This window comes from Moschus berezovskii, chromosome 11, assembly GCF_049115385.1.
Source record: "Moschus berezovskii isolate FMDL1 chromosome 11, NW_MosBer_1.0, whole genome shotgun sequence".
Lineage (NCBI taxonomy): Eukaryota > Metazoa > Chordata > Mammalia > Artiodactyla > Moschidae > Moschus > Moschus berezovskii.
Window position 1 is genome coordinate 98,982,850 of NC_142470.1, and position 22,020 is coordinate 99,004,869.

At 42.5% G+C, this 22,020-nt stretch overlaps 1 protein-coding gene across 1 annotated transcript in view; it reads right to left on the reverse strand.

The window, feature by feature from the left end:
- Positions 1-7,971: 7,971 nt before the first annotated feature.
- The window catches only part of TACR1 (tachykinin receptor 1), a 178,278-nt gene continuing 164,229 nt past the window's right edge, over positions 7,972-22,020 (reverse strand). Inside the window, exons 4-5 of the mRNA XM_055400696.2 lie at positions 13,172-13,368; positions 7,972-11,415 (exon numbers count right to left, since the gene is read on the reverse strand). Coding sequence (XP_055256671.2) covers positions 11,124-11,415; positions 13,172-13,368 — 489 coding nt within the window. The 3' untranslated portion in view covers positions 7,972-11,123. The remainder of the gene's footprint in view (positions 11,416-13,171; positions 13,369-22,020) is intronic.

Consider the following 22,020-nt stretch of genomic DNA (forward strand, 5'->3'; position numbering starts at 1 on the left):
GAAATAGAGGAAAACACTAGAATGGGAGAGACTGATGATCTTTTCAAGAAAATTGGAGATATCAAGGGGACATTCTATGCAAGGATGGGCACAATAATGGACAGAAATTGTAAGGACCTAAAAGAAGTAGAAGAGATAAAGAAGAGGTGACAAGAATAGACAGAAGAACTATACAAAAAAGGTTTTAATGATCTGGATAACTATGATGGTGTGGTCACTCACCTAGAGCCAGACATCCTGGAGTGTGTATAGTCAAGTGAGCCTTAGGAAGCATTACTATGAACAAAGCTATGGAGGTGATGGAATTCCAGCTGAGTTATTTCAAATCCTAAAAGATGATTTTGTTACGGTGCTGCAGTTAGTATGTTAGCAAATTTGGAAAACTCAACAGTGGTCACAGGACTGGAAAAGTTACATTTTCATTCCAATCCCAAAGTAGGACAATACCAAACAATGTTCAAACTACCGAACAATTGTGCTCTTTTTACATGCTAGCAAGATTATGCTCAAAATCCTTCAAGCTACACTTCCGCAGTACACGAATCTAGAACTTCCAGATGTACAAGCTGGGTTTCAAAGAGGCAGAGGAACCAGAGATCAAATTGCCAACATTCATTGGATCATGGAGAAAGCAAGGGAGTTCCATAAAAACATCTACTTCTGCTTCATTGATTATACTAAAGCCTTTGCCAACAAAGATCTGTTTAGTCAAAGCTATGGCTTTTCCAATAGTCATGTATTGATGTGTGAGTTGGACCATAAAGAAGGCTGAGTGCCGAAGAATTGATGCTTTCAAATTGTATTGCTAGAGAAGACTCTTGAGAGTCCCTTAGACTGCAAGGAGACCAAACTAGTCAATCCTAAAGGAAATTAACCCTGAATATTCATTGGAAGGACTGATACTGAAGCTGAAGCTCCAACACTTTGGTCATCTGATGTTAAAAGCTGATTCATTGGAAATGACCGAGATGCTAGAAAAGATTGAGGCAGAATGTGAAGGGGGTGGCAGAGGATTAGGTGACTAGATAGCATCACCAAATCAATGGACATGAGTTTGAGCAAACTCTGCAAGATAGTAGAGGACAGTGGAGCCTAAAGTACTGCAGTCCATGTGGTGGTAGACAGTTGAACATGACTTGGTGACTGAACAATAACAAAAGTACTGAGAATGTCACTTAAAAGTGCATATAAATCCTCTCATAAATTTGGCGAAAACAAATGAATATGTATTTAATCCCTGAACAGGTAAGGGATCTCCATGTAGAAAACAATGGAAGGAATTACAAAGGAAGAAACACAGATTTGAACAGAAGCAAGAAGAACAACATTCCTGAATCCTGTGGAATGGAAACCACACTCATAGAAAGTTAGACAAAATGAAACAGCTGAGTAATATATCCCAGATGAAGGATCAAGATTACACCCAAAAAGAACCACATGGAGTGATTTTAGGCAACTTATTGGAAAAAGAATTTAGAATTATTACAGTGAAGGTGATCCAAGATCTTGGGAAAAAATGGAGGTAAGATTGAGAAAATGCAAAAAATGCTTGACAGAGACTTAGGAGAAATAAGAATAAACAAATAGAGATGAACAACACAGTAAGTGAAATGAAAAATGCACTAGAAGGAATCACTAGCAGAATAACTGAGGGAGAAAAATGAGCAAGTGGCCTGGGACACAGAGCAGTAGAAATCACTGCCACAGAGCAGAATAAGGAAAACAGAAATAAGAAATGAAGAAACCTTCAGAGAACTCTTAGACAACATTAAACGCACCAATATTCACAAAATAGGGTTCCCATAAGGAGAAGAGAAATAGGATCTGAGAAAATATTTGAAGAGATAATTGCTGAAGACTTCCCTAATATTGGAAAAGAAACATTCATCAAAGTCCAGGAAGCACAGAGAGTACCAGAAAGGATAAACCCAAGAAGGAACATGCTGAGACACATAGTAATCAAACTGACAAAAATTAAAGACCAAGATAAAATATTAAAAGTAACCAGGAGAAAGTGACCATTATGAGGGAACTCCCATAAAATTATCAACTGATTTCTCAGCTCAGACTCTGCAGGCCAGCTGGGAGTGGCATGATATATTCAAAATGATGGAAGAACCTAAAACCGAGATTACTCTACCCACCAAGGCTCTCATTCAGATTTAACAGAGAAATCAAAAGGTTTACAGACACACAATATCTGAGAGAATTCAGCACCAATAGGCCACTTTGCAACAAATGCTAAATGAACTTCTCTAGAGGGGAAAGAGACCAGCAACTTAAAATAATCTTGTACATATATAGACTGCTATAGCAAAACCTTATGAAAATAGCAAATCTACAACACACATACACACAAAAGCAGCCCAAACACAGCACTAAAGACGGTCATCTCACCTCAAGTGGAGAGAGCAAGAGAGGAAAGAGAGAAAAAAAACCTATGAAAACAAACCCAAAACAGTTAAGAAAATGGCAGTAAGAACATAATAGTTACCTTAAATGTATTAAGAAATGGATTAAATGCTCCAACCAAAAGACAAAGCCTGGCTGACTGGATAGAAAACAAGTCCTGTATATATTGTGTCTACAAGAGACCCACTTCAGTCCTAGGGACACATCCAAACTGAAAGTGAGGGGATGGAAAAAGGTACAGTAAGTCCCCCACATAAGAACCTTCAAGTTGCAAACTTTCAGAGATGCAAATGCACAACTTGCTTGTCCAATCATATAAGTTAGTTAGCATGTCTGGTGTACATTGTCATATGCACACATCCTCTACAAGTGGTTAGGCTTTTGCATACTACTGTACAATACTATGTAGAGTACAGTAGTACAGTATCTTTATTTCAGGCCCAGGATGTCCAAAAGCAAGTATAAAAAAGAGAGGTGATGTAGCTGGTACTGCTCAGAGATGCCAAGTACCAAGAAAGGATGAAGACAGAGAAAGAAATAACTGAAGCGCTGAAGAGAATCATGATGCAGGAAATGGCAAGGAGATTTCTTTATTTGAGGAGGCACTGTTAGTTTGTGAGGCACAGGATCCAGATGTAGAATGGTGCATGACAGTTGCAGCAGCTGTTCAGAATGTAATCCAGTGCTGCTGTGTCATTTGTGATGAGGAAAAAGGAGCTACTACCTAGACATCACTGGATCATTTTTTCAAGAGAGTGGATAGAATTGACTCCAGCAAGCAACAGGAACCTGTGCCATCAAGGTCAGGTGTGAGTGAAATGGTGGCTTACTGTCCATGTCCCCCACTCTGCTTGTCTCTGGTAGTGGGCATATCTCTCTACTCCCATTATGAGAACTCCTAGTGGAACCTTAGGATCAATGCAGAGATATTCAGGAGTTGGCAGAATGCCTGCCATGGTTAGTGGTGTGGGATCTTCAAATCAGAGAGGACAGAAAGATAATGATGTGAGGAGTCAATGGGGGAGCCTCATGATTACCTCCCATAATCAGATCGGGAGTTCTCCTGGTGGGAACAGAAGCAGAAGTGCTTGTATGTATGATGAGTCCAGTTGTATGAGAACTCCCCATTTCCGGACTGGCATCTTCTAATGTGTGTCTTTTTTCTTCAAATCTATAACCCAAGCAACACCTAGGCATAGGAAAGTTATGTTCTCGGCACTAGCTCCTGGGATACTTTAAAGTGACATCCCCACTCGCTGGCAGAGGGCATTTGGCTTTAGTGTTGGATACTTCTTTCGTTTGAATCCATAACCTGTATGTTTTAATAGAGTCCTTCAGAGGGCACCCAAGACCAGACCTGTGGCCCAAAGGTGGAACCTGGAGAGGGGTGAGAGTACAGGTAGTGGTGGTCAGATTCTACTGGGACTGTCTTTTGATTTGGGAGGATTTAAAGTCAACAATAAACCTAATTGAAAAATCAACAATTGAAAGATGGTTAAAGCAAGTGTGTACATCTGATATGAGAAAACTTAGAAGTTTGTGGAAATCAATGAGATGGGAAAACATTTTTGTGAGTGACTGTATGTGCATTGCCATTGAGGAAAACATTGGACTTAAGATTTTGTTATCTTTTTACGGAGTCAAAAGATAATTCTTGATGTGGTGAGACATCAAGAATTCTTTCTAGCATCTCTGTTTTTACATTCTTCCCCCTGGACTATGATGAACATCCGTCTACCTCTCTCGACTGTGAATTTATTGAGGGCGGACACCGTGTGCTATTGAAAATTATATTTCCAACCCTCCTCTCCCCCACAGAGTGCCTGCTATATCATGACAAATCTCCAATGCATGAAGTTGAATCATCAGCTATCAAATGCTTTTTTTAAAACTTTTAATTTTGTATAGTGGTATAGTTGACTAACAACGTTGTGATAGTTTCAGGTGAACAGCGAAGGGACTCAGCCATCCATACACGTGTATCCATCTCCCCTAAATGGCTCTCCCATCCAGGTTGCCACACAACATTGACCAAAATTTCATGTTGTAAACAGTAGCCTTATTGGCTATTCATTTTAAATATAACAGTGTGTACATGTCCATCCCAGACTCCTGACTATTCCTTTCTCTCATCCTTCCTCCATCAGCTGTCAAATTCTTATAGGGATAAAATTAGCAGAAAAGTTCTGCCTCTCTTTGTGAGATAGTGTTTGGCTTGTCCCCAAATTCTTGAGGTCAACACAGAATCATGTTCATAATCATCCATAAGAGAATCTTTTTTTGACTGTCTGGACCAGCCCAGGTGGCTGCCATCTTTGAGAAATAGTTACTGTCCCACAGGACACTTCTGCCAAAGCGGGTACTTCCCCAGGTGGTAGAACAAGAGGGCAATGGGCATGGGTCAATGAGTCCCTTTTCAACGAGAAAAGGGGCAGAGGAGCATGACCAAACCCAGAAAGAGCTTTTTGAGCAGCGAGCACGCACTGCCTTACCTTACTGCCCCTACTCTTCCCATGGCCTCTTCATGTGCTAACGCTGTTCTTTAAATGCATATATTAGCGTGGTTAGGAGATGACAGTACTGGATCCTGGCATCCCTCTGGAGCCTGCGATTCTCTCAGCCCAATCTAGTGTCTGGATTTCTTGCTTCAGCTGTTTCTTTTGAGTTTTAGCACTAACTCAGGCGCCCTGCCCTGAAAGTCCTCTTAGTTTCAGAAAATAGGTGAGTGGGCAGTGAGGTTGGGAAGGGGATTAAAGAAGAGTGGGGGAGCAAGTACATGAGGGAGCAAGAGGGAACTTGAGATGGGAAAGGAAATTTATTAGGGATGGTGGGGCCTCACTGTTATGCCACACTCTCTTTATTAAAGTGTGTACTAAGAAGGCATCCAGAGTAGTGGGGTTAAAGCTTAGGATTTCAGCAGGGTGTGTGTTAGGAGGAGAGAGTTTCTAGGGATAAAAGTAATGTTGGAATAAAGAGTGGAGAACAAAAGGAAACTGGACATAAAAAGAAGAGGAAAGAGACAAAGGACACACACACAGATTGCAGAGGACTTGGGGTAGAATCTGTCGTTGTGAAAATCTCTGAAGCTAGTGGAATAGATGCTGCTAACATGCCAGCAGAGAGTGGCAGGGTCAGGGCAGCAACCACAGTGGGGCTCATGTCATTGCTATTGCTGATACAGTTTGCCACATTTCTAATTAGCAGCCTTTTTCCCTTACTGCACTGCTTGAGAAAGAACCAAATATCACCATCACTTTATGTTGAATCCCAGGTGGTGCTAGTGGTAAAGAATCCGTCTGCCAGTGCAGGAGACATAAGAGACATAGGTTAGGTCCCTGGGTTGGGAAGATCTCCTGGAGGAGGACAAGGCAACACACTCCAGTATTCTTGCTTGAAGAATCCCATGGACAGAAGAGCCTGGCGGGCTACAGCCCATAGACTCTCAAAGAGTCGGACATGACTGAAGCAACTTAGCATGCATGTACACGGTCTGATTCCTCTTCCTCCCTATTTTCCTAACTAGATACAGATAAACAAGGGCGTTCAGAGCATTGCCTATGGGATTCAGGAACGCAGTTTCTGCAGTCAGATTCCCCTTCACTTTTGTATTTGTTTTTGTCCGTGCAGGGTCTTTGCTGCTCCTTGGCCTACTCTCCAGCTGAGGTGTGCAGGCTTCTCATTGTGGTCCTTCTCTCGGTGCAGGCTTCAGTAGTTGCAGCATGTGGAATCTTCCCAGACCAGGGATCAAACCTGTGTCTCTTGAATTGGCAGGTGGATTCTTTTCTGTGGAGCCACCAGGGAAGCCCCTTTCCTTCACCTCTGAAGATGGAGAAGAACATTCTTGATGTGTCTCCACCTTGCCTGCCTCTGTTTGAGGACTTGACTGAAACCCCGTCTTGGGTTTCAGAGCTGGGAAGATCCATTTACTCATGAAAAGGATCTGATGCAGCTATGCAGGGAGAACTACCAAAGCCAGAATGGCTCTTAAGGCACCTTCATGGTACATGAGGCCACGTGCCTACACAGGACTAAATGAAAATGACTGAATTTCCTCAAGAGTGTCCATACTCCACAGCTGATATTATTTCTTGACCTATAACTAAGGTTCGTATTTTCGTCAGCTAACAAATATTAATCTCTCCAATGAAGAGTAAGCCCAGCACTTAATCCTGAATTGGGTGCTTTTACTGTCAGAAACATCTTTAAAGATGTTCTACAACTTTAACTCATCTGGGCGCCTGAATTATGGTTTTGTTCCAAAGTTGTCTCAAGTTTCCTGGCAGCCATTCTGGCTCTCCCAGGGCTCACCTACCTCTCACTGTGCTCTGAAGGCCTCGGGGCTCCTGTCCCCTCTCTTGTAAACAGTTTATTTTCTCTCTTTATCTGCAGAGAAGAGGGAGAATGATTTCTTCTGAAACGATTCCGGTTATGCACCTTTATTACACACACACACACACACACACACACAATGTTTTACATATGATTTGTGGGGAACTTGAGGGGAATTTGTGGATTCCTTGAAGCTTATCCAGGCACCTCAATTTAAGTCACCTTAGTTTTAACATAAACATCTTTAGTTGTTTCTGATACTCACCATGTTGCAGAGCTATCTAGATTCTCCTCAAAATTCACTCTCTTAAAGCCTTACAGTCTCTGTCATTGCAAGTCTTCCACCAACTGCTCATCACTGTTTTGAGGGGGCATGCCTGAGGGATGAGGTAGTACAGGGTGGCCCCTGCTTCCTGGTCTCTCTTCCAGGTTGCCAGGGCTCACAGAGATTAACCACTGACTTTTCTAATACTGCCAAGGGCTTCCTGACATGTTTTCAAACACAGAGGGCTGGACCAAAGCTCTGGTGGTGGCTGTGGAAGTGGCAGCACAGATCTCTCTTTAGGAGAGAGCTGGCCGAGGGAGTGTAGTCAGCGGCCTGCCTCTAGCTGCAGTACCTCATGACCCACTATAGTGTTCAAGCCCACACTACTCTCTCCCCAGATAGCTCCCAGTCAGTGAGAGCCTGTTCGGGGTACGAGGCCTGGCCATTTCTGCTAGTGTGGGGCACCCTTTGCATGCAAGCTGGTGGGCCAGCTGAGACTTTCCCAGGGCTGTACCTCATATGGAAGCTCCTCCTGCTCAATCTCCCCCCACCTTTTTCACAGGCATCGGATATTTCCACAGAGACTCAAGGCCTCCCCAACCTGCCTTCCTCACCCCCTTATCTTTCCCAAGTGTTCTCTCAACGAGTCTCTTGCACTTCTAACTCTGTCCTGGTGTCTGCTTCTGGGAGGACCTGAACTGATACAATTCTACTCATAGGTGACTCTGTTGGTCACTTCACACAATCCCATACTATGTTCCCAGATCCCCACCCAGAAATCATTCTCACACCTTGCCAACCCATTTTGTCACAAAGGTAGGAGTTTGCTGGGTGTTGGGTCCCATTCTTTCGTCTATGCAATTTGTTAGAGTTCCTAGTACCACCCCATTCAGTATCTTATAGGGTGCTTACTTTTCCTAGAGATGAGACGAGGCAAGAAGTAGTCAAAAACATACTTTATTTATATATGGAGATTTTTCCAGGATTCCAGACTGGAAAGTATAGAAACTTTAAGAACTACCTGTCTTTGCTTACATGATTCTTCCTGAAAGCCAGGTCAATAAGTTTAGCTCCCAAGTCCCCTTTTCCCAGGGTTCCACCTAGTCTTTCCAAGAAAAAGGAAATTCCACTATGTCTTAGCACTTTAGTGGGAGCTGAGGAAGATAAGAACTCTTGTCCTTTAGTTTTTACCATTTAGTCTTCCTCCCCATCCCTCAGTTGCTATGGTCCTACTGTGTGTCTATGATATACATAAATTTCTATCTGTGAAAGAACAAGGAGGAATTGGCACAATATATATAGCTCACTGACAGCAACTGGATCCCATATTTTTGAAGTAACATAACAAAGATGGCCAATGATGCTTTCTATTTTATCACTACTGAACAGAATATCAAGGAAAAACACTTAGGAGATAAACACAGGGTGACACATTTCTATAAGAGTGAGACCCATGCACAGTACAAATCATGGTGTTTCTCACATATTGGAGAAGACAGCACTTTTATCAGTTAAATGGGTGTTGGAGAGTGGGTCAGTAGAAGGCTTGATGGGCTCTCTCTCTCAGAGGAAACATTCTGGCGTATTTGACACTGCTCACTCCTACAATGTGCAGTGATGATGCTGTCCAACCACATCCCTTCAGTTCCCCTAGATTGGCTGATGCTCTCTTTGGAATGATCTCAAAGAGCTTCCATTGCAAAAGGCTATCTTAAGGTCTTTGACTTTGGCCCCATTATGTATGTTGAGTGTGGGTCTTTAGAATCCTGTGGAGAATCTGCTTCTCAACTGCCTCCATGCCTGCTGGGCAGCCTAGACCATCTAAGACTGGTGAGTTAGCAATGGCCTGTCTGATAGGCTTTCTCAAGAACGGAAGAAGCTGTGTGTCCCCAGCTCAGGGCCAAGTCTAGATCAAGTGTTCGATAGTCCTTGTTAAATTCAACTGTAACCTCTTCCATAGAAAGTCCCCCTACTCATTAGCATTTTCTTCTTGGGTACTTCTCATAATCATGCCAGTTCTTTACATCCCTCTGAAGTGAATAGTCCATACATGGCCTGATTCTTTATTAGAAGGATGACTAAAATGTTTTGGGCACTGACTTTTGTTGCCCCTAAATTAAGTATTCTATCCATATGTTTACACTGAGCTGGTTTCCTTAGTTTAATTCTTCTCGTTCTGCTTTGGCGAATGTGGCTGTCAGGTCCTTCTGGCTTCTATTGCTGCTATACAGCTTCTTCCTGGCCTGCCGATGCCCTAGCAGGGTTAGGGCCAGCACAGCTTGTAAAGGCTGTAAACCTGATGTGCACCACTGTTCTCCTTCAACACGATGGGTGCAGGACTTGTGCATGCATTCTTCAAACTGTGAGGAAGGCTTTTATATAGTTACATGTTGTCTCTGCTTTCAGCCACATCTGGACAAAGCACAGATCTGGAGACAGAAACTGCAGGTGCACCTGCTATAACCCCAAAACTGTGTTAGGACATGAAGTGCTCTTAGTTCATGACTCTTTGTTGACTGACTCTTCTTCTTCAGAGTTTATTGATCATTCTACCTCTTTTAGGCGGGAGGCCAGCAAAGCCAGTGGCAGGAAGGGGAGATTCGGAGTCTAATGAGAGATGTAAGGTGGCCTCTTTCCCCAAATGTGGTTGCAGGGCACAGCCTCCTCAGTCACTGAGGATCTGAGCACATGCCTAATGCTGCTGCTGCTGCTAAGTCACTTCAGTCGTGTCCGACTCTGTGTGACCCCATAGACGGAAGCCCACCAGGCTACCCCGTCCCTGGGATTCTCCAGGCAAGAACACTGGAGTGGGTTGCCATTTCCTTCTCCAATGTGTGAAAGTGAAGTCACTCGGTCATGTCTGACTCGTAGCGACCCCACGGACTGCAGCCTACCAGGCTCCTCCATCCATGGGATTTTCTAGGCAAGAGTACTGGAGTGGCCTGCCATTGCCTTCTCCGATGCCTAATGCTAGTATAAAGAAAAATCTGCATGAGTGCCCCTGCCCTAAGATAACCAAAAGGCTAGAGCAGGGAGCCCACATGTTTGTCTTTCCCAGTGGCATTCTCTAGCTGTGAGACCTAGCCTGCTAAGGCCTGATAGGGAGATGCAAGTTTTGACACAAAGTCCTCTCCTCTGTCAAAGGAAAAAATGTTTCAGTAGAAGGAAAATACTCACAGTTCTAGGACAAATCAGAGAATGTCATATGTGGATACTGATACATGGTCTTAGCAGGAGCTACATCTCTAAGAGCTGGGCATTAAGTCACTAGACTTACTGCTCCTATTATTCAATTTTTGGTTACACAAACAAAAAGCACACAATCATTGAACCGATGAATGTTAAAATTTGAAGGGACACCTAGATGATGTCATTCAGGCTTAGTTTTACAAATAAGGAGAGGATCAGATTAAGTGTTGCACAGTTCTCCTGAGTCTTGGTTCATAACAGACATTAACTAGTATCAGTGAACATATTCTGTTTGCACTGGTGGCTCAGGATAGTCAATGGGGACATAATACAGATGAATTTGAAACTCTCAATCGCGTGATACATTGATTTATTGAGATGCCAAAAGGGGCAGAAGTATACCTTATTTTCATTGGTGCTTAGAAGAGAAGGTTAACTCTTTCATTCAGATTTTAGCTGGCTTCTCCTTTCCTTTACCTTATCAAGCAGAGGCTGATGCAGTGTGAGCCACCAGCTAAAGGAAAATAACCTAAGCAAGACTGAGAACACTTTTATTGAAGAAAGACAGGGTCTTACTTCAGATCAGTTTGATCTGTTGCTGCACTTCAGGAATCCCCTGAAATGAGCACATGCAATTGAAATTAATTCTAGAATCTTGGAATGGATTGTAGAGAAAATCAAGTTTAACCTTCTCCTTGTACAGGCTCGAGAAGTAAATGATTTCTTTGGGTCACACAGCGTGTGTGTGACAAAGATATAGAAGACTGTAGGTTTTTGACTCCAGAATGGAATGTTTTCCCCAAACTATTCTCAGCCTTTCACAAGCCCCAAGGGTGTTTCTTATGGATTTTATACTGAAGATTTATCCATGCATGAAATGAAGCAGGACAAAGATAGAGGCGGCCGTGCCTGCTGAAAGCCCCGTGGTCTAGGAGAGCATGTTGGAGTAGAAGCTGAAGCTCTCCGTTGTGGTCTTAGAGTCGCTGTGAGAGGGGTCATTGGAGATCTGGTCCAGGGATGAGGGCATGGCCTTGGGGCCTTCCTCCAGGTCTTCCTCATGGGCCCCCACCACTGTGGAGACAGTGGTCTCCAGGCGGCTGACTTTGTAAAGGCTGCCTTGGGTCTGGAGGTACCTAGTGGATTTCATTTCAAACCCTTCGTGGTCACCAGTACTGATGAAAGGGCAGCACCGAAAGGCATGCTTGAAACCCAGACGGAACCTGGAAAGAGAGTGGATGGACAAGCAACGCTTGAGTATGGCCTGTTATCAGAGGTGTTCCCACCATTGCAGAAGCTGTTTAAGATGAGGGTATACCCAAATGAGACTCTGTCTTCTTATTTTTTTAAGTTAATTGATAACTGGAGATGCTAAGGGCAGAAGATTCAAAGGTCAGTCATCAAGGTCAACTCCAGGATTAGAACCCAAGTTCATGTGAAATGCAAGTCTGTACTGAGGGTGGCAGTTGAAATATGCTGCCTCCACCGACTCTGGGTCAGTTCAGCATCAGTAAAAACATTCACCAAGTGTTCATTACATGTACAATACAGTGTCGAGACCCAGTCCTTTCCTTCAAGTAGCCCACTGACTTTCTACCAATCGTATCCCTTCAATGTGCCTCAGTTTCCCTGTGTTTTAAGCAGGGAGACTCAGCTTTTACTTAAAATATGTGCTGAGAGATTTAACCTAGAAATGTTTAGGCAGGTTGTGAGGCTCTTAGAAGAAAGATACATCTGTGAGTTAGACAAAGACCATTTGGACAAGTCCCAGGGAATACCTGTCTTCAAAGTCATAGCCCCTGAGTGTCTCATTCATGGAAGGCTCCTTATAGGTTGATAACTGCTGGCCGTAATTATGACAAATCTTTTATCCCTCCCCCTCCTTCTCCCGTCTCCCTTTTTCACACAGAGGCTGAGGTGGTGCTCCAGATGACTGAACTGCCACCACAGCTTCCCAGCTCCCTTTTGGAGACTCTGCCCACTGTGGTGGATTCCTTGTTGCTGATCACCATTCCTGAGGGTTCTTTCTTTTCTCACTTGTCTGAAGTTGGCTTCCACTTCAGGGGAGGCTCTCCTGGCCTCTGTGGCCAAACAAAGGCAGAATCAGGCCTTTGAGGCTCTGGCTTCTTTTTGCTTACCCTGTCCTGCTAGAAGTGCTGGAAGAAACTGGATAAAGCTACCTTAAAATTTTTTTTAAGATTTTTTTTTTTTTGATGTGGACAATTTTTAAAGTCTATTGAATTTGTTCCAATATTGATTTTGTTCTGTGTTTTGGTTTTCCGACTGCAAGGCATGTAGGATCTTAGCTCCCCGACCTGGAATTGAACCCGCCCCATCCCTGCTGCATTGGAAAGTGAGGTCTTAACCACTGGACTGCCAGGGAATTCCCTGCCCGGATGGGTTGGGAAGAGGAAGATGAGAGACCAGAGAAGGGAAAAACTGCCACGTGGTGGATAACATTCGAGTGGCACCGATCTCTCTCTCTTGCTCCACTCTCTGATCCATTCATTCTCTGACTCCTTCTCTCTCTGATTCTCTGTCTCTTTCTGCATGCACAACTCTCTGTGCATGGGATCCTTAGAGCAGACTGAACAAATTCATGAACCTGATCCAGCTGGCAACCTGATTTATGTGCATTCATCACAGGGAGTTTTTACCTGCCCCGTACCCGACCTTCCAATACTGACTCAGTAACCAGTGTTTAAAAGTCTGAAGATTTCAAATAAGGGTATGTGTTTCTGGCTCCCCTTGGAAAGGAAAAAAGGTCTTCTCATGGCTCCTGTTCCTGCATGGTGACAAGACCATTTGTCTTTGTAGTCCCCAAGCAGCCAACCTAATTGAGCAGAGCCGGCTGTGAGAGAGGAGTGAGTGGTGCAGGCTACAGAAAACTAATCATCACATGGTTCAGTCAGCAGGGATTCAACAGAGGGATTATTAGGTTCCTGTCCTGGAGACAGTATGGGGGGATGAGGGTCTTACCTGTCATTGAGACAGCAGTAGATGATGGGGTTGTACATGGTAGAGCTCATGGCCAGCCACATGATGGCCAGGTAAACCTGCTGAATAAACTTCTCCAGGTAGAGATCAGGGTTGATGTAAGGCAGGAGGAAGAAGATGTGGAAGGGCAACCAGCAGATGGCAAAGGTGCACACAACAACGATCATCATCTTAACCACCTGGCGAGAGAGCGAGACAGGTAAGACTAGCAGCCCTTCTTCCCTTTATAATGGCTATTTTCTCTCTTATCCTGCCCACTTACTATGCACAGTGTGATAGGTGATATAAAGTAACTATTGATGTAATAACACCTTTCAAGATAGCGGAAGGACCCTTTATGTGTGGTACCAAAGGACTTTGGTTATATCAGTGATTCCCAGAGAGTGGCCCCAGGACCAGGAACATAAATATCACTTGAGAAGTTGTCAGGAAGGCAAATTCTTAGACCCCATTCCAGTCTAACTGAATCAGAAACTTTGAATGTGGGGCTCAGAACTCAGTGTTTGAGAAGCCCTTCTGATTATTCTCATGTGCATTCATGTTTGAGAATATCATATCATACTTCTCTGGGCAATGGCTGGAGAAGCCACGGGAGACCAGATTTATGAGCAAAAGGTGTTCAGCAGGAAAAGATCCAGGTATGGGGAGAAAGCAGCAGAAGGAAAAGGGCCATGAGTCAGAGTAGGCTGCTAGATTTGAAGACTCTGGGGGAGGGGAAGGGAATGGATAGGATTTGGATAGCTGCAGCAAGGGATTGTTTAAAGGGAATATTCATAAAATGGCTTTATGAATATACGGTGATATAACCCATTCCTTTTTATTCCTAAGAAATCTTAAAAGAAAGAATGACCTAGAAGATGTGTGGCCAATATAGTAGAATAGGAAGGCAGTGAGTTCATCTCCTCACATGGGCACACCAGAATTATAACTAGTTACAAAGCAACTATATATGGGAAAAGCTGAAGACTAGCAGAAAAGATTTTCTACAACTAAAGATATAAAGAAGGAATCACAATGAGATGGGTAGGAGGAATAGAGATGCAATGTAGTAAAGATCCATACCCTTGGGAAGATAAACCACAAATGGAAGGATAATCACAAGTGCACAGTTCCTCCACAAGGAACAAGAGATCTGAGCCCCACGCTGGGTTCCCAGTGGGTCCTGAACTGGGAAGACAACACCCAAGACTCTGACTTTGAAAGCCATCAGGGCTTATACACAGGAGTGTGAGAAGATTGTAAGAGACAGAGATTCTGTTCCTAAGTGAGCCTGAGTCAGACCTACCCGCTGACCTTGAAGAGTCTCCTGGAGAGGCAGGAGGCAATTGGGACCACCTCCTGGGACGAAAATACTGGTGGAAGCCATTTTAGGGAGTTCATTCTACCTTGAGGACATTGGTTTTTGCAAATGTCATTTTTGAGTTCTCCTTTTAGCCTATTAGATCTGGGAGCTTACCCACACACCAGTGGGCTGATATTAGCCCAGAGCCCTCAGTGACCCACAGCCACTTGCCTTAGAACCTATCCCTGTGCACTGGTGGCCAACAGTCACCACACAAGGCAGGGTCTGGCAGTGAACTGGTCTGGCAGCCTCACCTACAAGCATGCCCACAGTAGTCAGATCCACCACAACAGAAGGGCGCACACAGCACACATAGGGGGCGCCCTTAGAGCATATAGCTCTGCTGACCAGACAGGCGTGTGCTGCTAGGTCCCACCGGACAGCTCCAGCATAAAGCCACTTCTCCAAGCTCAGAACTTGTAATCAACTTACCTGATTCAACCAGTCCATCCTAAAGGAAATCAATCCTGAGTGTTCATTGGAAGGACTGATGCTAAAACTGAAACTCCAAGACTTTGGCCACCTGATGCGAAGAGCTGACTCATGTGAAAAGACCCTGATGCTGGGAAAGATTGAAGCCGGGAGAAGGGGACAACAGAGAGTGATATGGTTGGATGGCATCACCGACTCAATGGACATGAGTTTGGGTAAACTCCGGGAGTTGGTGATGGACACGGAGGCCTGGCGTGCTGCAGTCCATGGCGTCGCAAAGAGTGGAACACGACTGAGTGACTGAACTGAACTGAACTGAACTGAACTGAACCTGATACATAGAAATAAGCACAGAGAAATAAATACATACAATTTAAGCTGGCTTAAAACTCAACATTCAAAAAACGAAGATCATGGCATCTCGTCCCATCACTTCATGGCAAAGAGATGGGGAAACAGTGGAAACAGTGGCAGATTTTATTTTTTGGGGGCTCCAAAATCACTGCAGAAGGTGACTGCAGCCATGAAATTAAAAGACCTTACTCCTTGGCAGGAAAGTTATGACCAACCTAGACAGCATATTAAGAAGCAGAGACATTACTTTGCCAACCAAGGTCCATCTAGTCAAGGCTATGGTTTTTCCAGTGGTCATGTATGGATGTGAGAGTTGGACTGTGAGGAAAGCTGATCGCTGAAGAATTGATGCTTTTGAACCATGGTGTTGGCAAAGACTCTTGAGAGTCCCTTGGACTGCAAGGAGATTCAACCAGTCCAATCTAAAGGAAATCAATCCTGAGTGTTCATTGGAAGGACTGATGCTAAAACTGAAACTCCAAGACTTTGGCCACCTCATGCGAAGAGTTGACTCATGTGAAAAGACCCTGATGCTGGGAAAGATTGAAGCTGGGAGAAGGGGACAACAGAGAGTGATATGGTTGGATGGCATCACTGACTCAATGGACATGAGTTTGGGTAAACTCCGGGAGTTGGTGATGGACACGGAAGCCTGGCATGCTGCAGTCCATGGGGTCGCAAAGAGTTGGACATGACTGAGTGACTAAACTGAAATGAACTGAACTGAAGGAATTCCATACCATTCTCCATAGTGGCTGTACCAATTTACATTCAAAGCAACAGTGTAGGAGGGTTCCTGTCTCTCCACACTCTCTCCAGATTTTATTGTTTGTGGATTTTTTGGATGATAACAATTTTAGCTGGTGTAAAGTGATATCTCATTGTAGTTTTGATTTACATTTCTCTAATAATTAGCAATGTTGAACATCTTTTCACATGACTCTTGTCCATCTATGTGTCTTGTTTGGAGAAATGTCTATTCAGGTCTTCTGCCCATTTTTTGATTGGGTTGCTTGTTTTGATGCTGTTAAGCATTATGAGTTGTTTGTAATCCCTTGTTGGTCATGTCACTGGCAAATATTTTCTCCTAATCTGTGGTTTGTCTTTTTGTTTTGCTTATTGTTTCCTTTGCTGTGCAAAAACTTTTGAACTTAAGTTGGTCCTATTTGTTTATTTTTGTTTTTATTTCCATTATTTTGGGAGATGGATTGAAAAAGATATTGCTGTGATTTATATCAGAGAGGGTTCTGCCTATGGTTTCCTCTAGAAGTTTTATAGTGCCCAGTCTAACATTTAGGTCTTTTGTGTGTGTGTGTGTGTGTGTGATATTTTTTAAATTTATTTTTTAATTGAAGGATGATTCCTTTACAAAATTGTTGCTTTCTGCCAAATATCAACATGAATCAGCCATAGTTATCCATGTGTCCCCTCTCTCTCGAACCTCCCTCCCCTCTCTCTCCCATCCCACCCCTCTAGGTTGTTACACAGCCCCTGTTTGAGTTCCCTGAGTCATTCAGCAAATTCCCTTTGGCTATCTATTTCGCATGTGTTAGCGTATGTATTTCCATGATACTCTTTCCATGCATCTCACTCTCTCCTTGCACGCTCCCCCTCCACTATGTCCATAAGTCTGTTCTCCATGTCTGTCTCTCCACTGCTGCCCTGCATAAAACTCATCAATACCATCTTTTTAGATTCCATATATATGTGTTCAGTTCAGTTGTGTCTGACTCTCCGCGACCCCATGAAAAACAGCACGCCAGGCCTCCCTGTCCATCACCAACTCCTGGAGTTCACTCAAACTCATGTCCATCGAGTCGGTGATGCCATCCAGCCATCTCACTCTCTGTCGTCCCCTTCTCCTCCTGCCCCCAATTCCTCCCAGCATCAGAGTCTTTTCCAGTGAGTCAATTCTTCGCATGAGGTGGCCAAAGTATTGGAGTTTCAGCTTTAGATCAGTCCTTCCAGTGAACACCCAGGATTGATCTCCTTTAGAATGGACTGGTTGGATCTCCTTGCAGTCCAAGGGACTCTCAAGAGTCTTCTCCAACACCACAGTTCAAAAGCATCAATTCTTCGGTGATCAGCTTTCCTCACAGTCCATCTCTCACATCCATACATGACCACGGGAAAAACCATAGCCTTGATTAGATGGACCTTTGTTGGCAAAGTAATGTCTCTGCTTTTTAATATGCTGTCTAGGTTGGTCATAACTTTCCTTCCAAGGAGTAAGTGTCTTTTAATTTCATGGCTGCAATCACCATCTGCAGTGATTTTGGAGCCCAAAAAAATAAAGTCTGACACTGTTTCCACTGTTTCCCCATCTATTTCCCATGAAGTGATGGGACCAGACGCCATGATATTAGTTTTCTGAATGTTGAACTTCAAGCCAACTTTTTCACTCTCCTCTTTCACTTTCATCAAGAGGCTTTTGAGTTCCTCTTCACTTTCTGCCATAAGGGTGGTGTCATCTGCATATCTGCTGCTGCTCCTGCTGCTAAGTCACTTCAGTCGTGTCCGACTCTGTGTGACCCCATAGACGTAAGCCCACCAGGCTCCCCCGTCCCTGGGATTCTCCAGGCAAAAACCCTGGAGTGGGTTGCCATTTCCTTCTCCAATGTGTGAAAGTAAAAAGTGAAAGTGAAGTCACTCAGTCGTGTCCGACCCTTAGCGACCCCATGGACTACAGCCTATCAGGCTCCTCCATCCATGGGATTTTCTAGGCAATAGTACTGGAGTGGCTTGCCATTGCCTTCTCCGTCTGCATATCTGAGGTTATTGATATTTCTCCCGGCAATCCTGATTCCAGCTTGTGCTTCTTCCAGCCCAGCATTCCTCATGATGTACTCTGCATATAAGTTAAATAAGCAGGGTGACAATATACAACCTTGACGGACTCCTTTTCCTATTTGGAACCAGTCCGTTGTTCCATGTCCAGTTCTAACTGCTGCTTCCTGATCTGCATACAGGTTTCTCAAGAGGCAGGTCAGGTGGTCTGGTATTCCCATCTCTTTCAGAATTTTCCAGTTTATTGTGATCCACATAGTCAAAGACTTTGGCATAGTCAAAGAAGCAGAAATAGATGTTTTTTCTGGAACTCTCTTGCTTTTTCCATGATCCAGTGGATGTTGGCAATTTGATCTCTGGTGCCTCTGCCTTTTCTAAAACCAGCTTGAATATCTGTAAGTTCACGGTTCACGTATTGCAGAAGCCTAGCTTGGAGAATTTTGAGCATGACTTTAGTATGTGTTAGTGTACAATACTTATCTTTCTCTTTCTGACTTACTTCCCTATGTATAATAGGATCTAGTTTCATCTACCTATTAGAACTGACTTAAATTTATTCTTTTTTATGGCTGAGTAATATTCCAGTGTATATCTATATAAAGAAGTTGTACAACAACTTCTTTATCCATTCATCTGTTGATGGACATCTAGGTTGCTTCTTACAGAGAGTGAGATGGTTGGATGGCATCACTGACTCAATGGACACAACTTTCTGCAAGCTCTGGGAAATGGTGAAGGACAGGGAAACCTGGTGTGCTGCAATCCATGGGATTACAGAGTTGGACATGGCTGAGCAACTGAACAACAAATTGCCATTTTTCTTAATTGCTTGGGGTTTCTTTTTGTAGGTCTTCTTCTTCTCTTGTATTTCCTGACTATGTACGTCCCTTTAACATTTGTTGTAAAGCTGATTTGGTGGTAGTAAGTTCTGTTAACTTTTGCTTGTCTGTAAAGCTTTTGATTTCTCCATCAACTTTGAATGAGATCCTTGCTTAGAGTAATTTTGGTTGCAGATTTTTCACTTTCAGTATTTTAAATATATCCTGTTATTCCCTTCTGGCCTGCAGAGTTTCTTCTGAAAGATTAACTGTTAAATGTATGGAGTTTCCTTTGTATGTTTCTTGTTGCTTTTCCCTTGCTGCTTTTAATATTCTTTCTTTGTCTTTAATCTTTGTTAGATTGATTAGTATATGTCTTGGCATGTTTCTCTTTGGGTTTATCCTGTATGGGACTCTGTGCTTCTTGGACTTGATTGACTATTTCCTTTCCCATGCTGGGGAAATTTTCAACTCTAATCTCTTCAAAAATTTTCTCATACTCTTTCTTTTCTCTTCTTTTTATTCCAATGTTGGTGCATTTAATATTGTCCCAGAGGTCTCTGAGACTATCCTTAGTTCTTTTCATTCTTTTTCCTTTATTCTGCTCTTCAGTGGTTATTTTTACACCATTCTATCTTCCAGCTCACTTATCCATTCTTCTGCCTCAGATATTCTGCTATTGATTCCTTCTAGAGTATTTTTAATTCCAGTAATTGTGTTGTTTGTCTCCATATGTTTATTCTTTATTTCTTCTATATCTTTGTTAATTGATTCTTGCATCCTCTACATTCTATTTTTGAGGTTTTGGATCATCTTTTCTATCATTATTCTATATTCTTTTCTGGTAGTTTGCCTATTTCCTCTTCATTTATTTGGACTTGTGTGTTTCTAGGTTGTTCCTTCATTTATGCAGTATTTCTCTGCCTTTTCTTTTTTTTTTTTTTAAACTTATTGTGTTTGAGGTCTCCTTTTCCCAGGCTTTGAGGTTGAATTCATTCTTCCTTTGGTTTCTGCCCTTGTAAAGTTGGTCCAGGGGTTTGTGTAAGCTTCATGTGTGACTTGTGCTTGCATTCTTTTGGAAGGGGGTGAGTTTTTTATCCTTCTGATGGGCAGGGCTGAGTGAGGTGGTAATTCTGTCTGCTGATGACTGGGTTTGTATTCTTGTTTTGTTTGTTGTTTGGATGAGGCATCTTGCGTAGGGTGCTACTGGCAGTTGGGCAATGCTGGGTCTTGTATACAAGTGGTTGCTTTTGTGGGAGTTCTCACTATTTGATACTCCCTAGGGTTAGGAGTTCTCTGGTAGTCTAGTGTCTTGGAGTCAGTGCTCCCACTCCAAAGGCTCAGAGTGTGGAGATTCTCCAGGGAACAGAGATTCCAGAGGTGATTTTGTATGGCATTAAATGGAATTAAAATGAATATACAAAAATGAGAAACAAAAGATGCACCCCAGACCAATAGCAATTAAAAAATCAGGCAAATAATAACTAAAATAATAGAATATGCACACATACATATACACCCATAAACAAATCCAAAACAAAACAAAAAAAAGTATAGACCTGTTGAACAAAGGAAACCAAAAATGATATCCACCAGTTAAGAGCAAAGCTAACTAAAGCACAAACTGGAAAACAAAACTAAAACAAGGTGCCAATTGGGAAAAAAAAAACAGTGAAAACAGAACAAACCAACCATATGGTGAGAAAAAGAAAGAAAAGAACAAAAGAATAGAATTGTAAAGTTAAATAGAGGTAGATAAAGAATACACACAGCTTTGTTGCATTTCTATATACTACTAATGAACTATCAGAGGAGAAATTAAGAAAAGAATCCCATTACGATTGCATCAAAAAGACTTAAATATTTAAGGATAAACTGAACCAAGGATCTAGAAGAATTGTACATGGAAAACTATAAAACACTGATAAAATAAATTGAAGAAGACACAAACAAAAATCAATATAGACCAATATATAGCATGCTTACAGATTGGAATAATTAATATTGTTAAAATGACCACACTACTCAAGACAACATACAGACTCAATGTAATTTATCAAAATATCAAAGAGAATCTCACAGAACTAGAGCTAATAATTCTAAAATTTATATGGCCACACAAAAGACTCCAAATAGACATAACAATCTTGATAAAGAAGAACAAAGCTAAGGGTATTATGCTCCTAATTTCAAAAAACTATGCTAAAATCTATAGTAATAAAAACAGTATGGTACTGGCACAAAGCAGGCACAGAGCTCAATAGAATGGAATAGAGATCCCAGAAATAAACCCACACTCGTGTGGTCAATTAATCTATGACAACAGAGGCAAGAATCTACAAGGGGGAAAAGAAAGCCTCTTCAATGAAATATGTTGGGAGAGTTGAGGGCTGCATACAAAATAATCAAACTGGATCACATTGTCACATAATGATTGGACATAAAATCAAAGTGGATGAAAAACTTAAACGAAAGACCCAAAACCATAAAACTTCTAGAAGAAAACATAAGCACCACCCTTTTTGACACTGGTCTTAGTTGGTTTTTTATTTGTCTCCTCAGGCAAGGGAAACAAAAGCAAAAATAAGCAAGTGGGACTACATCAAAGTGAAAAGCTTCTGCACAGTGAGGGAAACCACAAACAAAGCAAAAAGGCAGCCTACTGAATTGAAGAAGATATTTGCAAACAATATATCTATTAGGAGATTAATATCCAAAATATACAAAGAATTCATGTAACTCAACATCAAGAAAACCATACAACTGCATTAAAAAATAAGCAGGGACTTGTATAGATTTTTTTTTTCAAGAAGATATACAGGTGGCCAAATGGCACATGTAAAGACTCCCAACATCACTAACCAATAGGGAGCCTCAAACCAAACCACAGTGAGATATCACTCACATGTATCGTAAAGCTGTATCACAAAGACAACAGCTAAGTGCTGGCGAGGAGAAACCGTTAGTGGAAATAGAAGCTAGTGCAGCCACTCTGGAAAACAGTATGAAGATTCCTTAACAAATTGAAAATAGAACACCATAGGATCCAGCATCTCCACTCCTGGGTATTCATCCAAAGGAAACAAAGACACTTTGGA